The 20,582-nt window shown below is 44.4% G+C and overlaps 1 protein-coding gene across 3 annotated transcripts in view; it reads right to left on the bottom strand.

Moving 5' to 3' along the window:
- Positions 1-20,582, bottom strand: part of abca2 (ATP-binding cassette, sub-family A (ABC1), member 2) — a 577,021-nt gene that overhangs the window by 352,627 nt on the left and 203,812 nt on the right. For all 3 annotated transcript variants that reach the window (XM_038782183.1, XM_038782184.1, XM_038782185.1), the window contains 2 exons: positions 14,848-14,959; positions 5,032-5,195 (listed from right to left, as the gene is read on the bottom strand). In XM_038782183.1, the coding sequence (XP_038638111.1) occupies positions 5,032-5,195; positions 14,848-14,959 (276 nt within the window). The remainder of the gene's footprint in view (positions 1-5,031; positions 5,196-14,847; positions 14,960-20,582) is intronic.

Genomic DNA, 20,582 nt, shown 5'->3' with positions numbered 1-20,582 from the left:
TCTTTTTATGTTTCTCGCTAGTTTACTTTCATATTCTATTTTCTCTTCATTGGTTCTACTTTGCTGAATTCTAAAAGACTCCCAATCCCCAGGCTTATTAATTTTCAGGCAACTTTACAGGCCTCTTCCTCAGATCTAATAGGATGTCTAACTTCTTTTGCTTGCCTTGTTGTCAATACTTATTCCTCAAACCTGTTATGGGAGCGGCGTTTTCAGAACCCCAAAATGTATCATGGAGTTCAACCAATCTCTCCCTTTAATGGATTGTTGCTTTTGAACCACATGGCTTGGTCTCCAGGTGTGGTATTACAATTATGGACACGTGGGTTTTAAAAACACAAAACAATGTTTATTCCATAAATTCAACAACCTTTCTAAATAAACATTGGATCATTTACCACCTCTTACTTCAAAGATAACCCCGAAAATAATACAACACTAAATAATCCCTCAAAATGTTCCTTCAAACCTCCAAAAGACTTAACACCTTTAAACAGAAAGACATCAGGTTAAAGACATTACTATTATGAGTTTAAATCACCCAAATGATTCAGAGATAGTCTTTCATTGCAGAGATCACCGCAGATCCAGCTCACTGCAAACACAGACACACCCAAGCTCTTTTCCTCAAAACTGAAACTAAAAGCAGAAGTGAGCTCAGCTCCCCACACCCTCTGACATCACTTCAGTAATATGAGCGGCTTCATTTCTTAAAGGTACATTGCTTAAACATCCATTTCTTAAAGGTGCTCTCACATGACAACCACATCACCAAAAACCGTCATCAATCACGGAGTTGGTTGTGCACAAACTGGATGTCATATTTCTTCACACTATAACAGGCAGAACTTCTAAATGGGCAGAGCCAGGGAAAGAGAATTGAATGGAAAGAACATCGTCAAACCTAGGAAGCAATCTACCCGAATGGGAACAGGGTCCCGCGATTAGTCAGGTGCTTCCTGGCACTTGGAGCACTAAGAAATACGGCATCGAAGGCCCATTCAGGTAGATTGGGGGCCTCAGCGGGGAATGCCCAGCTGAGGTCCCACTTAGTCCCGGTTTCTGTACTGAGGAGCTCTGCTCGCCCAAACTCCTCAGTGCAGGGAGAGATAAATGGCGTCCCAATCTCTCAACCCCCTGACGTGACCCTCAAACCCCCCTCGCCCCCCGCCCCCCCCCCCCCCAAGCCCCAACTCACTGATAAGGGGGTCCTCAGACACCCCCTCTCACCCACATAAGGCACTCCAGGCCCGATCCACAGCATGGGGAAAATGCCAGCCTGCCACCCTGGCAGTGCCCCTGCCAGCTGGAAATGCCACCTGGGCTCCTTGGCATTGCAAGGCTGGCATGCAGTTGGCCAGGTGACGGGCTGGCAGTACAAAAGTGCCTGGATGGCACCGGCAGTGCCAGGAACACCCTTCCCAGAGGGCAAGCACCTGGGGGCCTCCGATCCCCTGGGAGGCTCTCACAAGTGCTGCTCCATCCTGTCCCCATTTGGGGGGAACCAGCACTAAACGGCACTTGCCTGAGATCTCCAAGGCTAGGGAGTTAGATCCCACACCTTGGGTAAATCATAGGAATGCAAATTAGAGTGAGACTAGCTGTTTTACTTAAATATGCAGATTTGCCAAAAAGTGATCCCGCATTCACATCACACCGTTTCGCGGGATCGTGTTAGATCCCGAAAGCGGGATCGCCTGGCATCTACCAGTCGCGTTGCATCGCATTGCTGCCTTCTGGGCATAATGTGGCCGGTAGCCCCTAGTTATTAGTTCATTGGTCATCTAAATCTACATGATTAAACAAAGATGCATTTCGGGCATTTCTTTTCTTTTCTGATCTACAGCATTCTTTTCCCACCTCCAGCTGGGCACAAAGAGGCCAACAGACTGCATGATGGAATGAAAATTCTCAACAGCCATATTAATGGAAAGGGTGATTCCAAGGATAATTAGTACCTGTAGCAATTGGAGTCAATCCCTTCTATCTGTGCACACTGAAAATGACAGTTTCCATAGGCAACCTGTCTTCCCCAAGATCTAAAATTCATAACTTACAGCACTCAGTGATCAGGATTGAAATGTTAAAAGTATATTCCTGTTCCAGCTGGGCACACATTTGTATGGTACACCCATCTCATCCTGCTAACTTTGTTAAGCAGGGAAACAAGAAGATTTCAGACTAACGCACAAATTTCAATTATTCCAATAATTAAACATAAGCGAAAGTAACCTAGACAGCAAAACAGCAGCTTGTTGTTGTATGTAGCACTTTTGATTGTACAAAAATACCACAGGGTGCTTCACTCAAGTACAATGAAAACACTGGAAGCCACGCTGAAGGAGATATTGACAGGCATGACCAAGGGCTCTGTCCAAAGGTGGATCTTAAGAATGGTCTCAATAAAAAAAGGGAGGTAGAGATGCAAAGTTGTTTTGGGAGGAGATTCTAGAACATTAGATTTTTTGTGGGCAAGACAAACCTGAGCCATCTTCCACATTGTTAGGTAAATGCTGGTATTACAGCTGTACTGGAACAGTGTGGCTGTGGGCACAGGTAGTTCTGGAGCACAAATCTTCGGTACTACTTCTGGGATTTTGTCACGGCCTGTAGCCTTTAGCTGTTTTTTTTTTAATATCGCATGTAAATCTTTTTTGCTAAATGGTAAATGCCATTTATGGTGTTGGGGGCCTCAGGAGGGGAGCGAGGCACATCAAACTGAGAGTTGTTGTAAATGTTTCAGCTTTGTCTTTTGCACTGATGTGCTGAGCACCCCCATCATTGAGGATGGGTATGCTCGTGGAACCCCTGTCTCCTATTAGTTGTTTAATCTATCAACATTCAAGACTGGATGAGACTGGACTGCAGAGCTCTGATATCTGTTTGTTGTGGCATCATTTAACACTGAGTATAGCGTGTTGTTCCATTGTTTAATGTGTAATTCTACTAGTTGGCAACTCATTTTTAGTTATGCCGGATACTACTATAAACATACTCTCCGACACTTCTCATTGAACTAGCATTAGTTCCTTGTTTTAACGGTAATTCTAGAGTTAGAGATAGACCGAGTGGTCACAAGGTTACAGATTGTGGTTGAACACAATTCAATGATAGCCCACTATGTCCCCGCACAGTCGTTAGCACAGTCCCAGGTTCGATTCAGGTTTGGGTCACTGTCTGTGCGGAGTCTGCACATTCTCCCCATGGCAGGTATTCCGCTTTCTTCCCACAGTCCAAAAATGTGCAGGTTAGGTTGGTTGGCAATGATAAATTGCCCTTATAAGTGTCCAAATGGTTAGGTGGGGTCATTGGGATAGGGTGGCGGCGTGGGCTTAAATAGGGTGCTCTTTCCAAGGACTGGTGCAGACTCGATGGGCCAAATGGCCTCCTTCTGCACTGTAAATTCTATCTATCTATCTATGAATGCCCCGTTTTGAGCGAATAGCTCTGTGCTGAATCTATCCCAGTTAACACAGTGATGGTGCCACACCACACAATGGAGAGTGATCTCAATGGAAAATGACAGGGCTTTGTCTCCACAAGAGCTGTGCAGTGGTCACTCGTACAAATACTGTCATAGATAAATGTACCAATGACAGATAGATTGGGGAGAATGAGGTTAAATAGTTTTCTCCTCATACTGCTTCTCTCACTGCCTGCCGCAGACACAGGCTGGCAGTTGTGTCCGTCAGGATTCGGCCAGCTTGATCACTAGTGTGTCATCATGCCAGATTTAGCGACGGAGATGAAAGTCTTCCATTCAGAGTACATTCTTTGCCTTTGCTACCTCTAAGTGCTTCCTCCAAGATGGGACGAATGGTCTTGTTTTGTTCTGTAAGATTCTATTCTCCCATTGTCCTTTAACAGAGATTACATAGAACATAGTGTTCGGCCTATCGAGTCTGCACCGACCCACTTAAGCCCTCACTTCCACCTTATCCCCGTAACCCAATAACCCCTCCTAACCTTTTTGGACACTAAGGGCAATTTAGTATGTCCAATCCACCTAACCTCCATGTCTTTGGACTATGGAAGGAACCTGGAACACCCGGAGGAAACCCACGTTGACACGGGGAGAACGTGCAGACACCACACTGACAGTGACCTAGCAGGGAATCGAACCTGGGACCCTGGCGCTGTGAAGCCACAGTGCTAACTATTGTGCTACTGTGGTGCCCAAAGTGAAAACCAATAAATGGCATCCCCAAGCAAACTGCAGAGGGTGTCTCAACCACCTCCATTTGTGTTCAATTAAGCAATGCATACAATCACCATAAACATAGCTTGGAAAATAACAATATAAAGGAGACACATTAGTGAATGCAGAATCCTATCAGAAATTCATTGTTATGACTTCTGCAAAGTTTAAATTGGGTTGATGTTGCAACATGTGATCACACAAAATATAAAGCTTTGAGATAAAGTAAACATTTTTAGTCTCTATTCCCAATGTTCTCTCTCAAGCACACACACGCGTGCACGCACACACGCATACATTCTTCCTGTGGAGGTCTAAATGTAGAAATGAATAATCATTGTAACAAAAGATCAAAGATGTAAATTGAAGATTGCACTCATCATCTCCCATAATAAAACTATTCAGCCTCAGTTCCTGGAAAAAGCACTAGAAAAATATTGTACAACCAACTGTTCAAGTCTTACTTTGGTAAGTTTGATATGGGTCTATTTGTCCCTTTGTTTACCTGTTCAGTTCTTGAAGTAACAAAAAGTATATATTCATTCAAATGTGCAAAGAAACGAATTATAGGATTTGTGACATAACAGTTAACAGGTTAAAAAATTATGCCTTGCAGATCTCCGAGAAGTACTGGTTTGTTTTACATGTGGGCGATATCACATTTTGCCAAGACATTTATTCTGTGCTGTTCCCCCAGGGGTTCCAAATCAATGCAGTCTCACAATTTAATTGCAGAATCTCACATCGCACCTCTCCCTGTTTGCCTCCTCCACTCAACTCCAGCACTTAACGTCGTGTGTCTAAGAGACAGACCCCAAATGAGTGCTCTTTACCTCTACTGCTGTTGAAGTGGTTTTCCACTGAGCTTGGATCGTTGTTCATTGATTCCAGATGATGCCGTAGAGATTCCAGCTCTTCTTCAAGGCCTCGCCGATCAGGATCAAACAGATTGCTCTCTTCCACAACCTCATTGATTCGCTCGAGAAGTTGGGTGACCCTTCAAAGAGAGGACAGCAGTCACGGTGAAAACTCACAAACTAATAGCCATTGCGTGCAGCAGATAGGGCAGAAAAACTTGACAAAAGGTCTAAGCAACAGGAGGAACAGAGACTGAGTGGGAAGAACATTACTCTGCTGTACCCGATCAGGAGATAGCAGATAACCGGCAAGCTGAATGACTCAACTTTAGGATTTGTACTCCAATTCAAGACATCCCACCACCAATTCTGCCTTTCCCGGATCATCTCGTAGATCCTTGGATCAGTGTTTTCAGAAATGCTGAAGTGAAGTCAAACCTACAGTCGATCCCTCCACAAATGCTAAACCAGTGAGCTTCTAAAGCAATAATGGAAATCAATATAGTATATTATGGAGATATTTTATGTAAACTAAGAAGAAAATGCAGGCGTGATTGCTAATGTTGGAATTTTGTTGCAATAGAACATAGAACATAGAACAGTACAGCACAGAACAGGCCCTTCGGCCCTCAATGTTGTGCCGAGCCATGATCACCCCACTCAAACCCACGTATCCACACTATACCTGTAACCCAACAACCCCCCCCCCCCAACCTTACTTTTTATTAGGACACTACGGGCAATTTAGCATGGCCAATCCACCTAACCCGCACATCTTTGGACTGTGGGAGGAAACCGGAGCACCCGGAGGAAACCCACGCACACAGGGGGAGGACGTGCAGACTCCACACAGACAGTGACCCAGCCGGGAATCGAACATGGGACCCTGGAGCTGTGAAGCATTTATGCTAACCACCATGCTACCCTGCTGCCCCTAGAGTACAGTGCATGCTTCAGGTTGGAAATTAAGAGCAGCTGCCCTCAACTGGGGCAAGATTAGGGAATCACTGCGAGTATATAAACCTGTTCATACTGCGTGGTCGGGGAACTGGAGGGATCTAGGTCTTTACTCTTTTGTCTTGGAAATAAACCTGCCGCAAGGAAAAAACCAGCTTCAGATTTATCTTTTCCTCAATATACGATTAATGGAATTAACAATGATAATCAACCTAAGAAAGCAAACAAGTTAATTGTAAGTTAAGTTCAAGGAATTCCCCTCAAGATTCAAAATATAAAAGTATTTATTTTTATTATATTGGTGATGGCATCATAACTGGCAAGTAGAACAGGGTATTTGTCTTCTTGAATTGCTTCCAGTGATTGTTGGATAGATTACGCTGAAGTAAGTCTTGGCAACAAGTTTTCAACCCACAGTCCATCAACTCTAGATGGTTGGGTGATTGAGCCTTTAAACTGAGGGGCAAAGATACCCACCTCCTGTAGGAGGCGGTGGCGCAGTAGTATTATCACTGGACTCATAATCCCGACACCCAGGATGATGCTCTGGGCACCTGGGTTTGAACCCCACCACAGCAGTTGGTGGAATTTGAGTTCCGTAAAAATCTGGAATTAATTAAATGTGACTTTGAAACCACTGTCGATTTTCATTTTTAAAAAACACACCTATTTCACAAAGGAATCTGCCATCTTTACCTGGTCTGGCCTACATGTTACGTCAGGACCCACAGCAATGTGGTTGACTCTTAAATGCCCTCCGAAATGGCCTAGCAAGTCACTCAGTTCAGGGGTAGTTAGAGATGGGCAATAAATGCTGGCCCAGCCAGCGATGCCCACATCCCATGAATAAAAACAAAACCACCTTGGGGATTTTTGGATGTAATAATTTTCAGACTTCCTTTAGATCCCTCTGGCATGTGGCTTTCAAAGAATCTCTACAGTGGTGGGATGGAGTTGGACCCACCACTTCCAGAGGCAGGCCTGAGGGGACTATGAAGTTGGGTGGATGACAAGGACAACAGGGTAGAACGCTGCCTCCATTTGCTGAGACATTGGCTCAGTTGTAGTAATCAATGTCACTCAGACCATCCCCTACCCAATCCTCAAGCCATCCACATGCTACCCTATCTCTCCATACTTTACAAGATTCCTCCCATACCTTCTCATACTGCCATGCCCCTTGCAGAGCCTTTTGTACCTCCATGCGGTCTCGTACTCCCATGTTCCTTCCATGGTGCCTCGCATTTCCCCCATGTGAAATGGCCTAGCATGCCACTCAGTTCAGGGGTAATTAGGGATGGGCAACAAATGCTGGTCCAGCCAGCGATGCACACATCCCATGAATAAAATAGAAACACCTTGGGGATTTTCATTATGGAATAATTTTCAGATCTTCATTCTGCAGAAAATTCAAGAAAAATGCACCAACAACCATGCATGTCCTTTTCCAACTGCACAAAAGCCGTTGATTCTGTCAATCATAAAGGCTTATGGAGCATCTTCCTCAAATTGGGCCACTCACCGAAATTTGTCACCATTCTCAACCTACTCGCCGATGATGTGCAAGCTGTGATTCTCATGAACTGAACCACCACAAGCTCTAACTCAGTGAAGACTGGGGTCATGCAAGGCTGTGTCATTACACCAACACTGTTCTCCATTTTCCTTCCTGCAATACTGCACCTCACCACCAGCAAATTACACACACAGGCATTGGAGATGGGGCTGGATTCTTCAGTTCCTCAGCCGCATGTTTCTCGGTAGCGCACCACACGCTGCTGGCAGGATTCTCCACGCCCACCGCTTACCAATGGGATTTTCCATTGAAGCCACCTCACACCACCAGGAAACCTGCAGGTGGGGGTGTGCCGCCGGTGGGGGGGGGAATGAATCACAATGGCCGGAGAATTCCGGCCATAATCTACAAAACAGATGCACAACTATTCAATCTTCACCGCCTTCAATCCAAAACTAAAGTCACCACAGCCTTTGGGCAGCAGGGTAGCATGGTGGTTAGCATAAATGCTTCACAGCTCCAGGGTCCCAGGTTCGATTCCCGGCTGGGTCACTGTCTGTGTGGAGTCTGCACGCCCTTCCCCTGTGTGCGTGGGTTTCCTCCGGGTGCTCTGGTTTCCTCCCACAGTCCAAAGATGTGCGTGTTAGGTGGATTGGCCATGCTAAATTGCCCGTAGTGTCCTAATAAAAGTAAGGTTAAGGGGGGGGGTTGTTGGGTTACGGGTATAGGGTGGATACGTGGGTTTGAGGAGGGTGATCATGGCTCGGCACAACATTGAGGGCTGAAGGGCCTGTTCTGTGCTGTACTGTTCTATGTTCTATGTTCTATGTTCTACAGCCTCAGGCAATGAGCTTCAGTATCCAGATTATGCTTGTGTGCGCACTCATTCAGAAACCGAGCTCCGTATCGTTGTCAACCTTTTATCCGATAAATATGAGAAAATAGGTTGTTCACTAAACACCTGGAAAACTACATCGGAACAGGAGTAGGCCATTCAGCCCCTCGAGGATGCCCTGCCATTCAATGAGACCATGATTGATCTGTGGCCTAACTCCATATATCTGCCTTTGGCCCATTTTCCTTAATATCTTTGCTTAACAAAAATCTATCTCAGATTTAAAATGAACAACTGTTCTAGCTTCAACTGCTGTTTGTGGGAGAAAGTTCCAAACATCTCCCACCCTTTTAGTGAAGAAGTACTTCCTAACATCTCTCCCGAACAGCCTAACCTTAATTTTTAGACAACGACCCCAAGTTTTAGAATCTCCAACCAGTAGAGATGGTTTATTTTTTATCTACCCTCTCTTTCCCTGTTAATACCTTGATCACATCACCCTTTAACCTTCTAAATTCTACCAAAAACAGGCATAAATTGTGTAATCTCTCCTTGTAACGTAACCCCCGTCGTCCAGGTATCATTTTAGTAAACCTACGTTGCACTCCCTCCAAGATCAAAATATCCTTCCTAAGTTGTGGTGCCCAGAACTGCTCACAGTGACTCCAAGTGGGGTCTAACCAGGGTTTATTTATTGAGTATTTTTGAGTACAAGACAACTAAGGTCCTCTTTCACTCTGACAACCAGCTCCCACAGCTCAACACGTCCCCCAAAAGATTAAAATCAGCAGCGAGATCCTGGAAAATGTGGGTAATTTTCTGTATCCTGGGAGCCTCCTCTTGATGAAGGCAAACGTTGACAAGAAAATTCATCACTGCCTCCATTGTGCCAGCTCAACCATTGGCTGATTGAGGAAAAGAGTACCCGACGGCCAGGATCGTAAACCCAAGACTAAGGTCCTCGCTTCAGAGGTTTGGAAATCCTGCAGCAGGCGCCTCAAAGCATTGGAGAAGTAAGATCAGTGGTGCCTTCGCAAGATCTTTAAAATTCAGTGCCAAGAATAGAGGTTCAAAAGCAGCATCCTCTCCCAAGCCAGCTTGCCCAACATGGAAGCGCTGATCAGCCAAAACCAACCTCATGTCGTTCGTATGAAGGGAATAAAGTCAGGTTATCTGGCACCAGATTTTTGAAACAATTTGTGTGAGACCACACCTGAAGTATTGTGCACAATTTTGGTCCCCCTATTTGAGAAAAGATGTAGTGGCATTGGAGGCAGTTCAGAGGAAGTTCATTAGGTTGATTCCACAGATAAGGCGTATGTTGCATGAAGAGAGATTGAACAATTTACTCTCTAGAGTTTAGAAGAATGAGGGGAGATCAAAATGAGGTATACAAGATGCTCAGGTACGGATAAAGTAGACGTGCGGATGCTTCCTCGTGTGGGGACTACATCGGAACAGGAGTAGGCCATTCAGCCCCTCGAGGATGCCCTGCCATTCAATGAGACCATGATTGATCTGTGGCCTAACTCCATATATCTGCCTTTGGCCCATTTTCCTTAATATCTTTGCTTAACAAAAATCTATCTCAGATTTAAAATGAACAACTGTTCTAGCTTCAACTGTATTAAAATGAGAGGTCAAAATCTTAGAATAAGAGGTAGCAAATTTAAAATAGTTTTGAGGAAAAGCGACTTCTCCCAAAGGGTTGTGAATCTGTGGAATTCGCTACCCCAGAGCGCGGTGGATGCAGCGACAGTGAGTAAACTTAAGGAGGAGTTAGACAGATTTTTAATTGGTAATGGGTTGAAGGATTATGGAGAATGGGCAGGACGGTGGTTGAGGCCAGGATGGAATCAGTCATGATCACATTGAGGGTGTTGGGCTCGAGAGGCTAAATTGCCTCCTCCTGGTGCTAGGTCATGTGTTCCAGGGAGGAGATGCTCTGGCTGATTTTGCAATCCAGCTCTTGGTCTGTAGCATTGTAGCAGATGAGGAACATATCAGCCATGAACGAATGGCTGAGCAGACTCGATGGGTCGAATGTCATAATTCTGCTCCTATATCTGATGAACTTATGATGTACAGGAACAGGCAGGATGACATGTATTCATTCTCGGGAATTTCAACATTTCCTGGGTTCAATGGAAGAATCAGGGACAACAAAAATGGAGGTTTGCGAATACAAAAAATTTACTCTCACAAGTGAAGCAGAGGCTGTATTGGGGCCGAGTGTGTAGTCATTTGGCAGTGTTGATTATTTGGTGCATTATACAGGGATCATTATACTGCTGAATTCAATAATGTCAATGTGGGGCGGCAGAGTGCTGAGCACTGCTGCCTCGCAGGGCCAGGGATCCGGGTTCAATTCCGGCCTTGAGTGACTATCTGTATGGTGTTTTATCACAACAGTTTAATACAAAGATTTTTTCCATACAACCTGCCTTATTCCCTTCATTATAAGGTGAAGGACCCACTGGGATAATGTTCCATCACTCCCTTTTCGTTTCTTTTTGGAGAGAACAGAATTAATGGCTGTGATCGTTCCAGTCCGTTTGCCACCGGCACATTACCCGTAATGGCCGCTCACACTTGCGAGAGGCCAAAAATGGGATTCGCGCCGGTGATAACTCAGAACACCGTGTTCCCGGGCCCTCCCCCTTGATGAAATCAGTTCACAGCCAGAAAGGGCTGATTACCATAAATTTAAATATGCTTAAACAGCTTAACGCCATTGCTTCTCGGGACGTCACCAACGACTGGTTTTCAAAAATGGAAACCAGTTGTGGTGACCACACTGGTCGCTCAGAGGTGAGTATAGGCCCCGGGTAGTGAGAATATGGCTGGGCAAAGTCCTGGCACTGACAGGTTGGCACTGACAGGGGGCAGGGTTTCCAGGGAACCCCATTTGGGGGTTTCCCAATATGTGGTGATGCCGGTGATATGACGGTGGCACTCGAGCCCCGATGCTGACGATGTTGTGGGGTGGGGGCTTTACTTCTACATTGAGATTGGGGCGTCCTGCAAAAACGGTGAGGCCCCAAAGGTGACAGCAAAGCACACCCCTTTGCTTTTGTTGGACAAAGTATTGGAAGATCTGTTGATAAAACCCGACTGTTTCTCTGCGGGGCAACACAACGCTTTTCAGTCAGAACCTGACACTTTTTGGGAAAATTGCACCCAGCATCTTTACCTGTTACCACAGTTCACTAAGTTTACCATGATGTTGTTACTTTACAAATATTTTTCCTATGGCTCTGTCCTTGCATAGTGATCCAAACTTCAAATCATCTCTTCAAAAATATACAATGATGGCACCATCACTTAGACTTGCATTTTATGGGCCCTTGTCTACATTTTAATGTATTAGGGCTATCAGTAGCAGCACTGATGTTAGCCAGGTTTTCACTTTGCGGTAAATATTTGAATATGACACCTTGTAATAGATCAAAGTTGCCCAAACTGGACAAACCCTCAAAATGCACCATGACTTTGCGAGTGCAATGAAAATATCGAGCAATAGATCATTGCTACAGCAACTCACACTGAATCCTTGACTTCAACATTACACACCCCAACATTGGACATGGAGAAAAAATGCAATGAAGATCCGTTCATCAGGTGGTTGGTTGGTTGTTGGTTTGTTACATCTATGGGTTTTATTATTTAACCACATTTTAAATTAAATAGTTCAGTTTGAATTTCTGTTAGTGAAACAATAAGCAGTTAAGGCAGTTGGGGATACTTTACAGAAATACTGTTGTTTGTGAGAGATTACACTTAATTATTTTATGACTTTAAGTTGCTTGAGAGTCTAGATTCAGCAGTCATTGCAATTAGGAGTTTTTTATCAGCTTTGAAGGAATGGATGATTAAAACCTACGCATTGATTTAATTGATAACTATATTTGTTGGGTAGAACACTTGTACTACAGGAAGACTTTTCTTTCTGTTTTGACATTATGACGAAAATATTATTAACACTTGTTCTCAATGGCTTCAGTTCTGTGGGACTCGAGTTATGTTGTTTGTTACAGTTCTGTATCTAAAGGAAATGTGCTATTTGTTCACAATGGAATGTAAACTCTGGACTCCCAGGTGGCAAGTGATGGTCTCTGTCTTTAGTCTATAGAATTCTCGTTACAGGTGACAATAAAGATGATCGTTACAATAAAGATGTTTTCAACCAAAGCCAATGGAAGAGGTGAATTTGGACTATTTCCAAATGAGGATTCTGGAATGATGAGAGCCGTGGATAGAAATTGGAAAACTGGAGTCTTTGTTGGCACAGTTTGTTACCATGGCTTCTGGAATACGAGTCTTCTGGGCACAGTTCAAAATCACTTCAAAGAAAGAGGAGAAAGACATTGCCCGTGCTGGCAACCTCTGCTCTATTTTGTGTTAAGTATATGTAAAATATAGCTTAATAATTTCTACTTGATTCCTAAATACTAGTTATTCATATGTTGTTCGGTGAAGCACAACTGAGGACCCTAGTGTAAGAAATAAGAATTCGGAACTTATGAATTTTAGGAAGTGTTTTATACTCGAAACCCGAATGTCTTACACTCCTGCCTAATGAGGAATGCCAGAAGCATGGTCAGATCTCAGGATTCAGTGTGGCAACATAGTGACTACTTACTAGTCCAATGATCTGGAGACACAAGATCACCACATCAGCTGGTTCACTTAGATTTATGTTAATTAAATAGTTAAAAAGCTGCTATCAGCATTCATGTCTATAAAACTTTTGGGTTGTCATAAAAAACCATCTGGCTCACTAACATCATTCAGGGTACGAAATCCATTGTCCTTCCGTTGACTAGCCTGTATGTGACTCCTGACCGACAGCAATGTGGTTGCTGGTCTCTGAAATAGGCGTGCAAGTCACTCAGTTGTATCCAAGGACAATCATCACAATCATCTCACGGGAAATTAGGATGGACATTCTCATGGGAAGTTAGGAATGGACAATAAATGCTGGCTTGGAAATGCAACACCCAGACCCTGCGCAAGGATTTAAAAAAAGGATAAATGAGGTGCCACTCCAATAGGCGGTGTAGGATGGTCCGTCTTTCACGTACGACGTTAAACAAACAAAGTCTCATCTTCCCACTCAGTTGGATGTAAAAGACTCCAAGCACATATTTGTACATGAGTGGGGAAAGTGTCCTTGGTGGCTTAGTGAACGTTTACAATTCAAGCAGCATCACAAAGATATATTTATCTGGGCATTATCACACTGCTCTTCATGGGGGCCTGCTGTGCATAAATTGGCTGACATGTGTCCCTATACTGTATTACAACAGTGGCAACACTTCAAAAGTACTTAATTAAAATGTTTTGAGATGTCCGGAGGTGGAAGGTGTTAAATAAGTGCATGTCTTTGTTTCTCAGACTGCAGCAGTTGAAGTTGAGTCAACTGCCGATAGAATTTTTGTGGAAGTACAATAAGGAAGTTCAATGTTCTTCCTGCCACCAAATATCCAACTCAGAATTGACCTCCCATGTGTTGGGTGATATCATTGACGCCCCACTGGTTTTTGCATTCCCTTTCAGCCCAGTTGGCTGTGTCTTGTGAGGAGCACACATTTGGATATTAAATTACATTGGGACTCCAGCCATGTTGCAAGACTCTAATCTAAACGTATCAATAATGCACCCTCCTGCTGGCAGCGGGAGCTCTGAAAGCACAGTTCAAGGCCCCCTCCAAACTACAAACAGTGTGAAGTTTGTGGAAATTCAACTGACAGCCACCCACTTATACACACAAACCCACACAAACCTCCAGCCGTGGTAACCGGATAACGATCAGGAGCAAGAGCCGTGCTGAGTTTCAAATTTGCTGATCCAGGGGTGCTGGGGTTAATCGCAGAGTAGCTGTACGACTCTGTCTTGAGTTCAGCTAACTCAGCATTGACCAGGGTTGAAGTTGGGGGATTTTGCATCCTGTACGCACTTCTGGCCAATCCCTCAACGGGCCTGAAGCACGGACATCTCTTACAGTAACATTTCTACTTCAGGTCAATGTCATTTTTGAAAATTCAAAAACGTTAAGCAAATTAAAATAGTCCTGATATTTTGGGAAATTCCAAATTCCTTTGTGGGCTGCAGAATAAAGCAATCATAAATCCACATCAACCTTTTGGAAGCCTTCGCTGAAGATATTTTATATCTGAGCCATTGGCAGTCTACTAACACATGCATGTTTGTCCCTCCTTTGACATTGGCACAATGCCGGTATCTACCCTTCCACTCCCAAGCAATTTGTAGAGACTGGGCAGTGTCGCACACAGGATCCTTTGTCCTGGTGAGTCATCACAGGCTGTTTTGAGGCATCTCTAGTCAATCAATACTGGCTTAGGACACAGAATTTTACCTGAAGGGAAGCGTGTACCTTAAAAACAATAGGACGATTGACTTTGTTCAAGCAAAACAGGATAATCTTGCAATCGGACCTTGACATAATTTGATTTTGACTTACGTGGAGTTGGAATACTGCAGGAATCCAAATTCATCCCTTTGGCCATCGGGACACAGAGACTGCATCACAGGGAGAATCCCAGCAGACGTCAGCGGTGCGGCTGTGTAGAATGCTGAAGGAAGACAGGAGTAAAAGAGACGGAAGCAAGGGAAAGAGGAAAGGGTACAGTTCAAAGAGCAGTTAAAGCGAGAGCAGAGTAACGTCACCTTCGTCATGCAATTAATAAAAATCCATTAAAGGCCAAAGAGCACAGGTCCGAGGTCAAAAGGTCAAGGTGATATCCATTATCGGAGTATTTGCATTTTAATTTGAAAGAATTATGAATCTTGTCATTAGGTCCCAAGAAATGAAATAATCACACAACATAAATTAATGAATTCCTACCCTGGTGTCTCCAACAGCAAATGATGAACGGTTTTGCCTAATGCTACTCATGGTAATGATTTGATGAGTCAGTTCTTGTTTGAAAAATAATTAGGATCTGATGTTCAACAAGTTTTTACATTCCAGATGGAATAAGGGCAAGAATAAACTTTCACAAGGCAACACAACATTGTCCAATGAAGTAAACATAAATAAGCACCCATTTTCCAATTCCTTTCTAAACCGGCTTCATTTGCAAAGTGGATCAAAACAGGACTAATATCCTTAATGGTGAATTGGGGTCCATGGTACCATAATCTCTGCTAGTCATAATGGATAATTGCAATTGTTATACACTAGAAACATATTGCCCCAAAAGCTGATGCACCCTCACTGTCCCAGAGAAAAGCAAGACGGGCTCACCAGAAACCATGGGCCCTGCATGGGACATTAGAAAGATATACACCATTTATTGGCATCATGGATTAAAGATTAAATCTGAGACTTTTGGGACAAGACAAGGAGAACTTTAAAAAAAAACGTATCGGCACTGTGAAGGTTTGGAATGCACCACCAGAGCTAAGGCCGAAAGCAGAGGCCATGTCATTATTAAAGAACGGGTTGACACCGTGTAGGTGGCTGAAGGAAAGGGGACTAGAGATTAATACTCGCGTGGTGATAATAGCAACACAAGCGGATGTGCCAAACTTGTGTCCGCCCTGCAGTTTCTCTGTATTTCTATGCTGTTGGGCATGCGCATCACTGTCGGGACCTGTACCAAAGCGAAGGGCGTGTAAGACACCTTCCTCCGGTACAGTCTCACTGAGCTTCTTCCTATGACAGCCTGGGTCTGATACCAGATTCATGCCGAAGCTACAATCTAACTGCACTGTCGAGGTGAAGACAACTCACTTCACTCTGATGTTACAGTTGGGAATGTGGCTGCACCGCAGGAATGTCAGAGACCAAGATCTGGGAATGTGTCACCTGTCCAGCGGATTGGAAAACCGGATGATGGAGAGGGAAAAAAAACCTTCTAAATTTGATCTTGGGGGGCGGGGGGGAGAAAGAGAAGATAAAGAAACGAGAAAAAAAATGAATTTGCTGCACGAACTACCTCCGTTGAGTATTACTTGAAAGTTTTAGTCTTTCCTTTGAAGCTGTTACCTGCTGAGATCAGCATTGACAAATAATGAATTAACTTCTTGTGAAAGTGTCTGGAGGCCAATCTCAGGTCTAGGAAATCAACCGTGTTTGAAATATTTGCTCCGTTGATTTTCATGTCATTGTTAATTTCACCATATGATGCTTTTGACCTCATACCTGGAAAGAATTGAAACAAGTCTACATAATTCCCTGCAAATTCCCAAGTCCATTAGTAGGAGTACTTTGTGCACCTCATCTTTTTTTTTAGGAAATGGAGAATTAAGCGGAAAGGTTATCATCCGAATATTAGTGCATTTGCAAACATTAGATCATCTCCATCCCTTAAACCCACTACACCCAGAGCCTGGACGCAGACATGGACACACTGTCCCAGTGAAACAAATAAAAAAAATACGTCCATAGCAGCAGAAGAAAATGCAGGACGAGATAATTCTTACACATATCTTTACCATTCAAAACTGATGTCTTACCATTAGTACTCATTATTGCAATATATTCAGCCATTTAACAGGGTATTCAGACCAATGAGCAATCAATAACCATTAAAACATGAAAGGGACCCGTAGTGTATACATCCAATTTCCTTCATCAATTGGAGATAGCAATAGGATTATTTTTAATTGTAGAATTCTCTAGGTAACGTGGAGAGGGTCTAAACTCTCCTGACAGGTTAACCCACTCAAAATGCCTGTATTAAACCACTTGCTTGTCGGTGCATTTTTCGAATGTTTGAACCACTTCTTTTGGTCAGAGGTCAGATTGCATCTTTCATCAGAAGATCCAATTAGTTTGTTTTTATATTAATTACCCTGATTTCACTGGAAGTGTTGTTCCTTTGAAGCAAGATAAATTGTTTCATTTGGCTGGTAAGCTAGGGCAGCCAAAATTCCTCAGAGACTCTGTCAGTCTCTGACTACAGCTCCAGCAGAAAACCCTGGATAATGGCGGAGACTCAGCTACTCCGAGCTTCCTTTGTGTCCAAGAGTTTCCTCTTCCCCCAGTAAGGAGCTGGACCTCTCCTTGATCCTTACAAGGCAAAGGATGAAGAGGGGATGGAGCCACCGGTGGCCGCTCTTTGCTATATTAGTGTCCAGCCATTTGGTTCTATCGGAACCAAGGAACCTGCGGAGCCCCAATTCCTCGGTGAGGTGGATCACATCGGTCTTCAAATGGAGGAGGGAGATCCGGACTCCACTAATGTAGTCAAAGGCATGGGAAGCACCCTGAATCGTCCGAGAATGTTGTGTTTCATGAAGGCAAAGTGCACAGGAGGCCATTGCCTGGAATGGGATTGGGTTTGAGGAGGGTTAGAATGACATGATAATGCAACCGAGGTTCTACATGTGCCCATTAGTGCCATTATAATGAGAAACCCCGTCACTAACCCCATAAACTTTCATTGAAGGTGACAAATTGGAATGATTTCTAAATATCAGAATTGTGACTTCTCTCTGCATTCTGTTGGCGATCAGAAACTGACAATCATACCCATGAATTGTCTGGATTAAGCTACAACTTTACAAAGCAATTTTTCCTTCCGTCGATTCTGCCATTGCTTTTCTCCTGCTTATTTAAGTATAATCTGGTGAGCCACAGTGGATGCCCAAAAAATTGGAACCATGGATTGTAACCTCTGATCACTATGAGGAAGCAGAGACACAAATCATAGCCCACTCTGTGGAGCAATCCTTTGATTCCCAGCATTGACACTAAGTTGAAGACCCATGTGAGTTTATTTGTCTTGAGGTTTGGCCATTGGAAACATCCACTCTGGTCAAAATACAACAGATTTGAAATGAGGTTCGCACTCAGGAGTACTTCCCCAATGGCTGAATATATTAATGTAATCTTCAGATTGGATTATGAAGGTTATGATATGTGAGGACTGATGAAGATTCTCCCACCTCTGCAACATTCAGTGCTTCACTGCATAATGCAATAGGAGAACAGCTTGATGAGAAAGTGCCAATCTTTATAACATAAGGAGAGCAAAGTATTGCCCACAAGTGAGCAAGTGCCAATTGGCTACCAAACCAAAATGGCACCGTTACTGGCCACTCAAGGCTACACAAACAACTACTGTGGACTGGCTAATGCAGGTTGACTTTGTTTAACCACCGTGGCTATTTCTGAAGGTTAGCGGTTAGAGCAACACCTCCAAATTATGAGCCAATGTAGCAACCATAACCTTGTTCTTCAGCAATATTCTATTTTGCTTCTTGAATGATTTTGAACATCTACTGCATCAAAAATCATGTTGCTTTATAAAGGTTCTGTATTGAACGTTTTACTGATCCATACACTTCAGGGTTGTAGCCATTCCAAAGGTCTTTGCCACCAGGTTCGACATCCTTAAAGTTCAGGTGGATACTTGGCTCTATTCCAAAATAAACTCCTATACACTCAATAAAATTAATGTTGATATTTAAGTCCAATCCATAGGATACTACAAATTCAGCATCAATGTGAAGTGGTTTTCCCTGGTGTGATACTAAGGTTTTAGCATAACCATGAAGGTGGGTCTCTATCAAAGGGTTAAACCCTCAATCAGAGTTTTGGGGAAAGCAGTCTTCGTTCAAGAGTATAAATATATAACACTGTAGGTGTTGGAAGTCAGAAAGAAAAATAGCAGGTGCCGGAAAAGGTACAGACTTAAAGGTCACAGACCAGAGAATCTAACTGTTTCTTTTTCCACAGATGCTGCCTGACCTGCTGAGTATTTTCCAGCACTTCCAGTACGATTTAAGCTGAGTATTCCCCAGAATAGTTTAAGAATCCATAGAATCCTTACAGTGCAGAAGGAAGCTATTCGGCCCATCGTGTCTGCAACAACCCTCTAAAAGAGCACCCCACCCAGGCCCACGCCACCGCCCTATCCCCATAACCTCACCTAACCATTTTGAACACTAAGGGGGCAATTTAGCATGGCCAATCCACCCAACCTGCAATTCTTTGGACAGTTGGAGGAGGAAAGAGAGCACCCGGAGGAAACCCACGCAGACAAGGGGAGAATGTGCAAACTCCACACAGACAGTGACTCAGGGTTAGAATTGAACCGGGTCCCTGGCACTGTGAGGCACCAGTGATAACCATTGTGCCACCATGCCGCCCTTCTCAATAAAGGTTTTCCAGTTTTACTTTTAGGACCAGGAACATGCCATTCAGCCCCTCCAGCCTGTTCCAACACTTAAATAAATCAGACTGATCTGTGCCCAAACCTCGGGCGGGATTCTCTAATCCTGTGGCAGAGTGTCCACGCCGTTGTAAACACCATCGCATTTTACGATGGCGTGAACGGGCCGACCCGACGACTAAATCTGGCCCCTACAGGGGGCAAGCACGGCACTGGAGCAGTTCACGCCACTCCAGCTGCTGATCCCGGCTTGAACTGGCCGCTGTGGGATCCGCTCATGCGCAGTGGTACCGGCGCCAACTCATGCATGCGCAGTGGCTTCCTCCAACACGCCGGCCCCGACGTAACATGGCACAGGGCTACAGGAGCCGGCGCGTAGGAAAGGAGGCCCCCCAGCCATTGCGGACCAGGCCACATTGGATGCCAACCCCCCCCCCCTCCCCCAACAGGCCGCCCCCGACCATTACACGCCGAGTGCCCGCCAGCTAAGAGCAGGTGTGGAGGCCCTGGTGGGACTCAGCGTTTTCACAACAGCCGCTCGGCCCATCCCGGGCAGAGAATCGGAGGCCAGCCGCGAAGAGCAGCCCCCGACCGGCGCCGCGCCAACCACGCTGGCGCCAATGCCGCCGTATCTCCGCTCTGCGGAGAATCGCGTGCCGCCGTTGGGGCGGCATGGTGCGATTCGTGCCAGTCCCGGGCTGAGAGAATCCCGCCCCTCATTTCCCAAGTCTCTTGCTATGGTTAACAGGCACTGTAGCATGCAGAGGATTCTTTTATATATGATGATTTGTAAAAAGCGGAGCATGGCAGTGCTCCTGCTGATATTTTCAGCCTCACACCCTTGCCAAACATGTTGGCTTCGCAGAGTTGAGGTACTCCAGTGCAGGATTTAAATCTGAAATGGCCGATCTTCTTACTCAACTTATCACCCTCACAATATCACTGACATCATGTTAAGTAGTGAAAGAGCACGGCTCAGCTGATTCTCTTTTACTTCACGGTGAGTATCGATAAAGTTCCTGCAGTTAGTTTTAGTTTTAATAACAGGACCTAAAAGCACTGTTCTGTTTAT

The sequence above is a fragment of the Scyliorhinus canicula genome, chromosome 21 (assembly GCF_902713615.1).
Source record: "Scyliorhinus canicula chromosome 21, sScyCan1.1, whole genome shotgun sequence".
Classification (NCBI taxonomy): Eukaryota; Metazoa; Chordata; class Chondrichthyes; order Carcharhiniformes; family Scyliorhinidae; genus Scyliorhinus; species Scyliorhinus canicula.
Note: the sequence above shows the minus strand (reverse complement) of the source record. Positions and strands in the feature narration are given on the sequence as shown.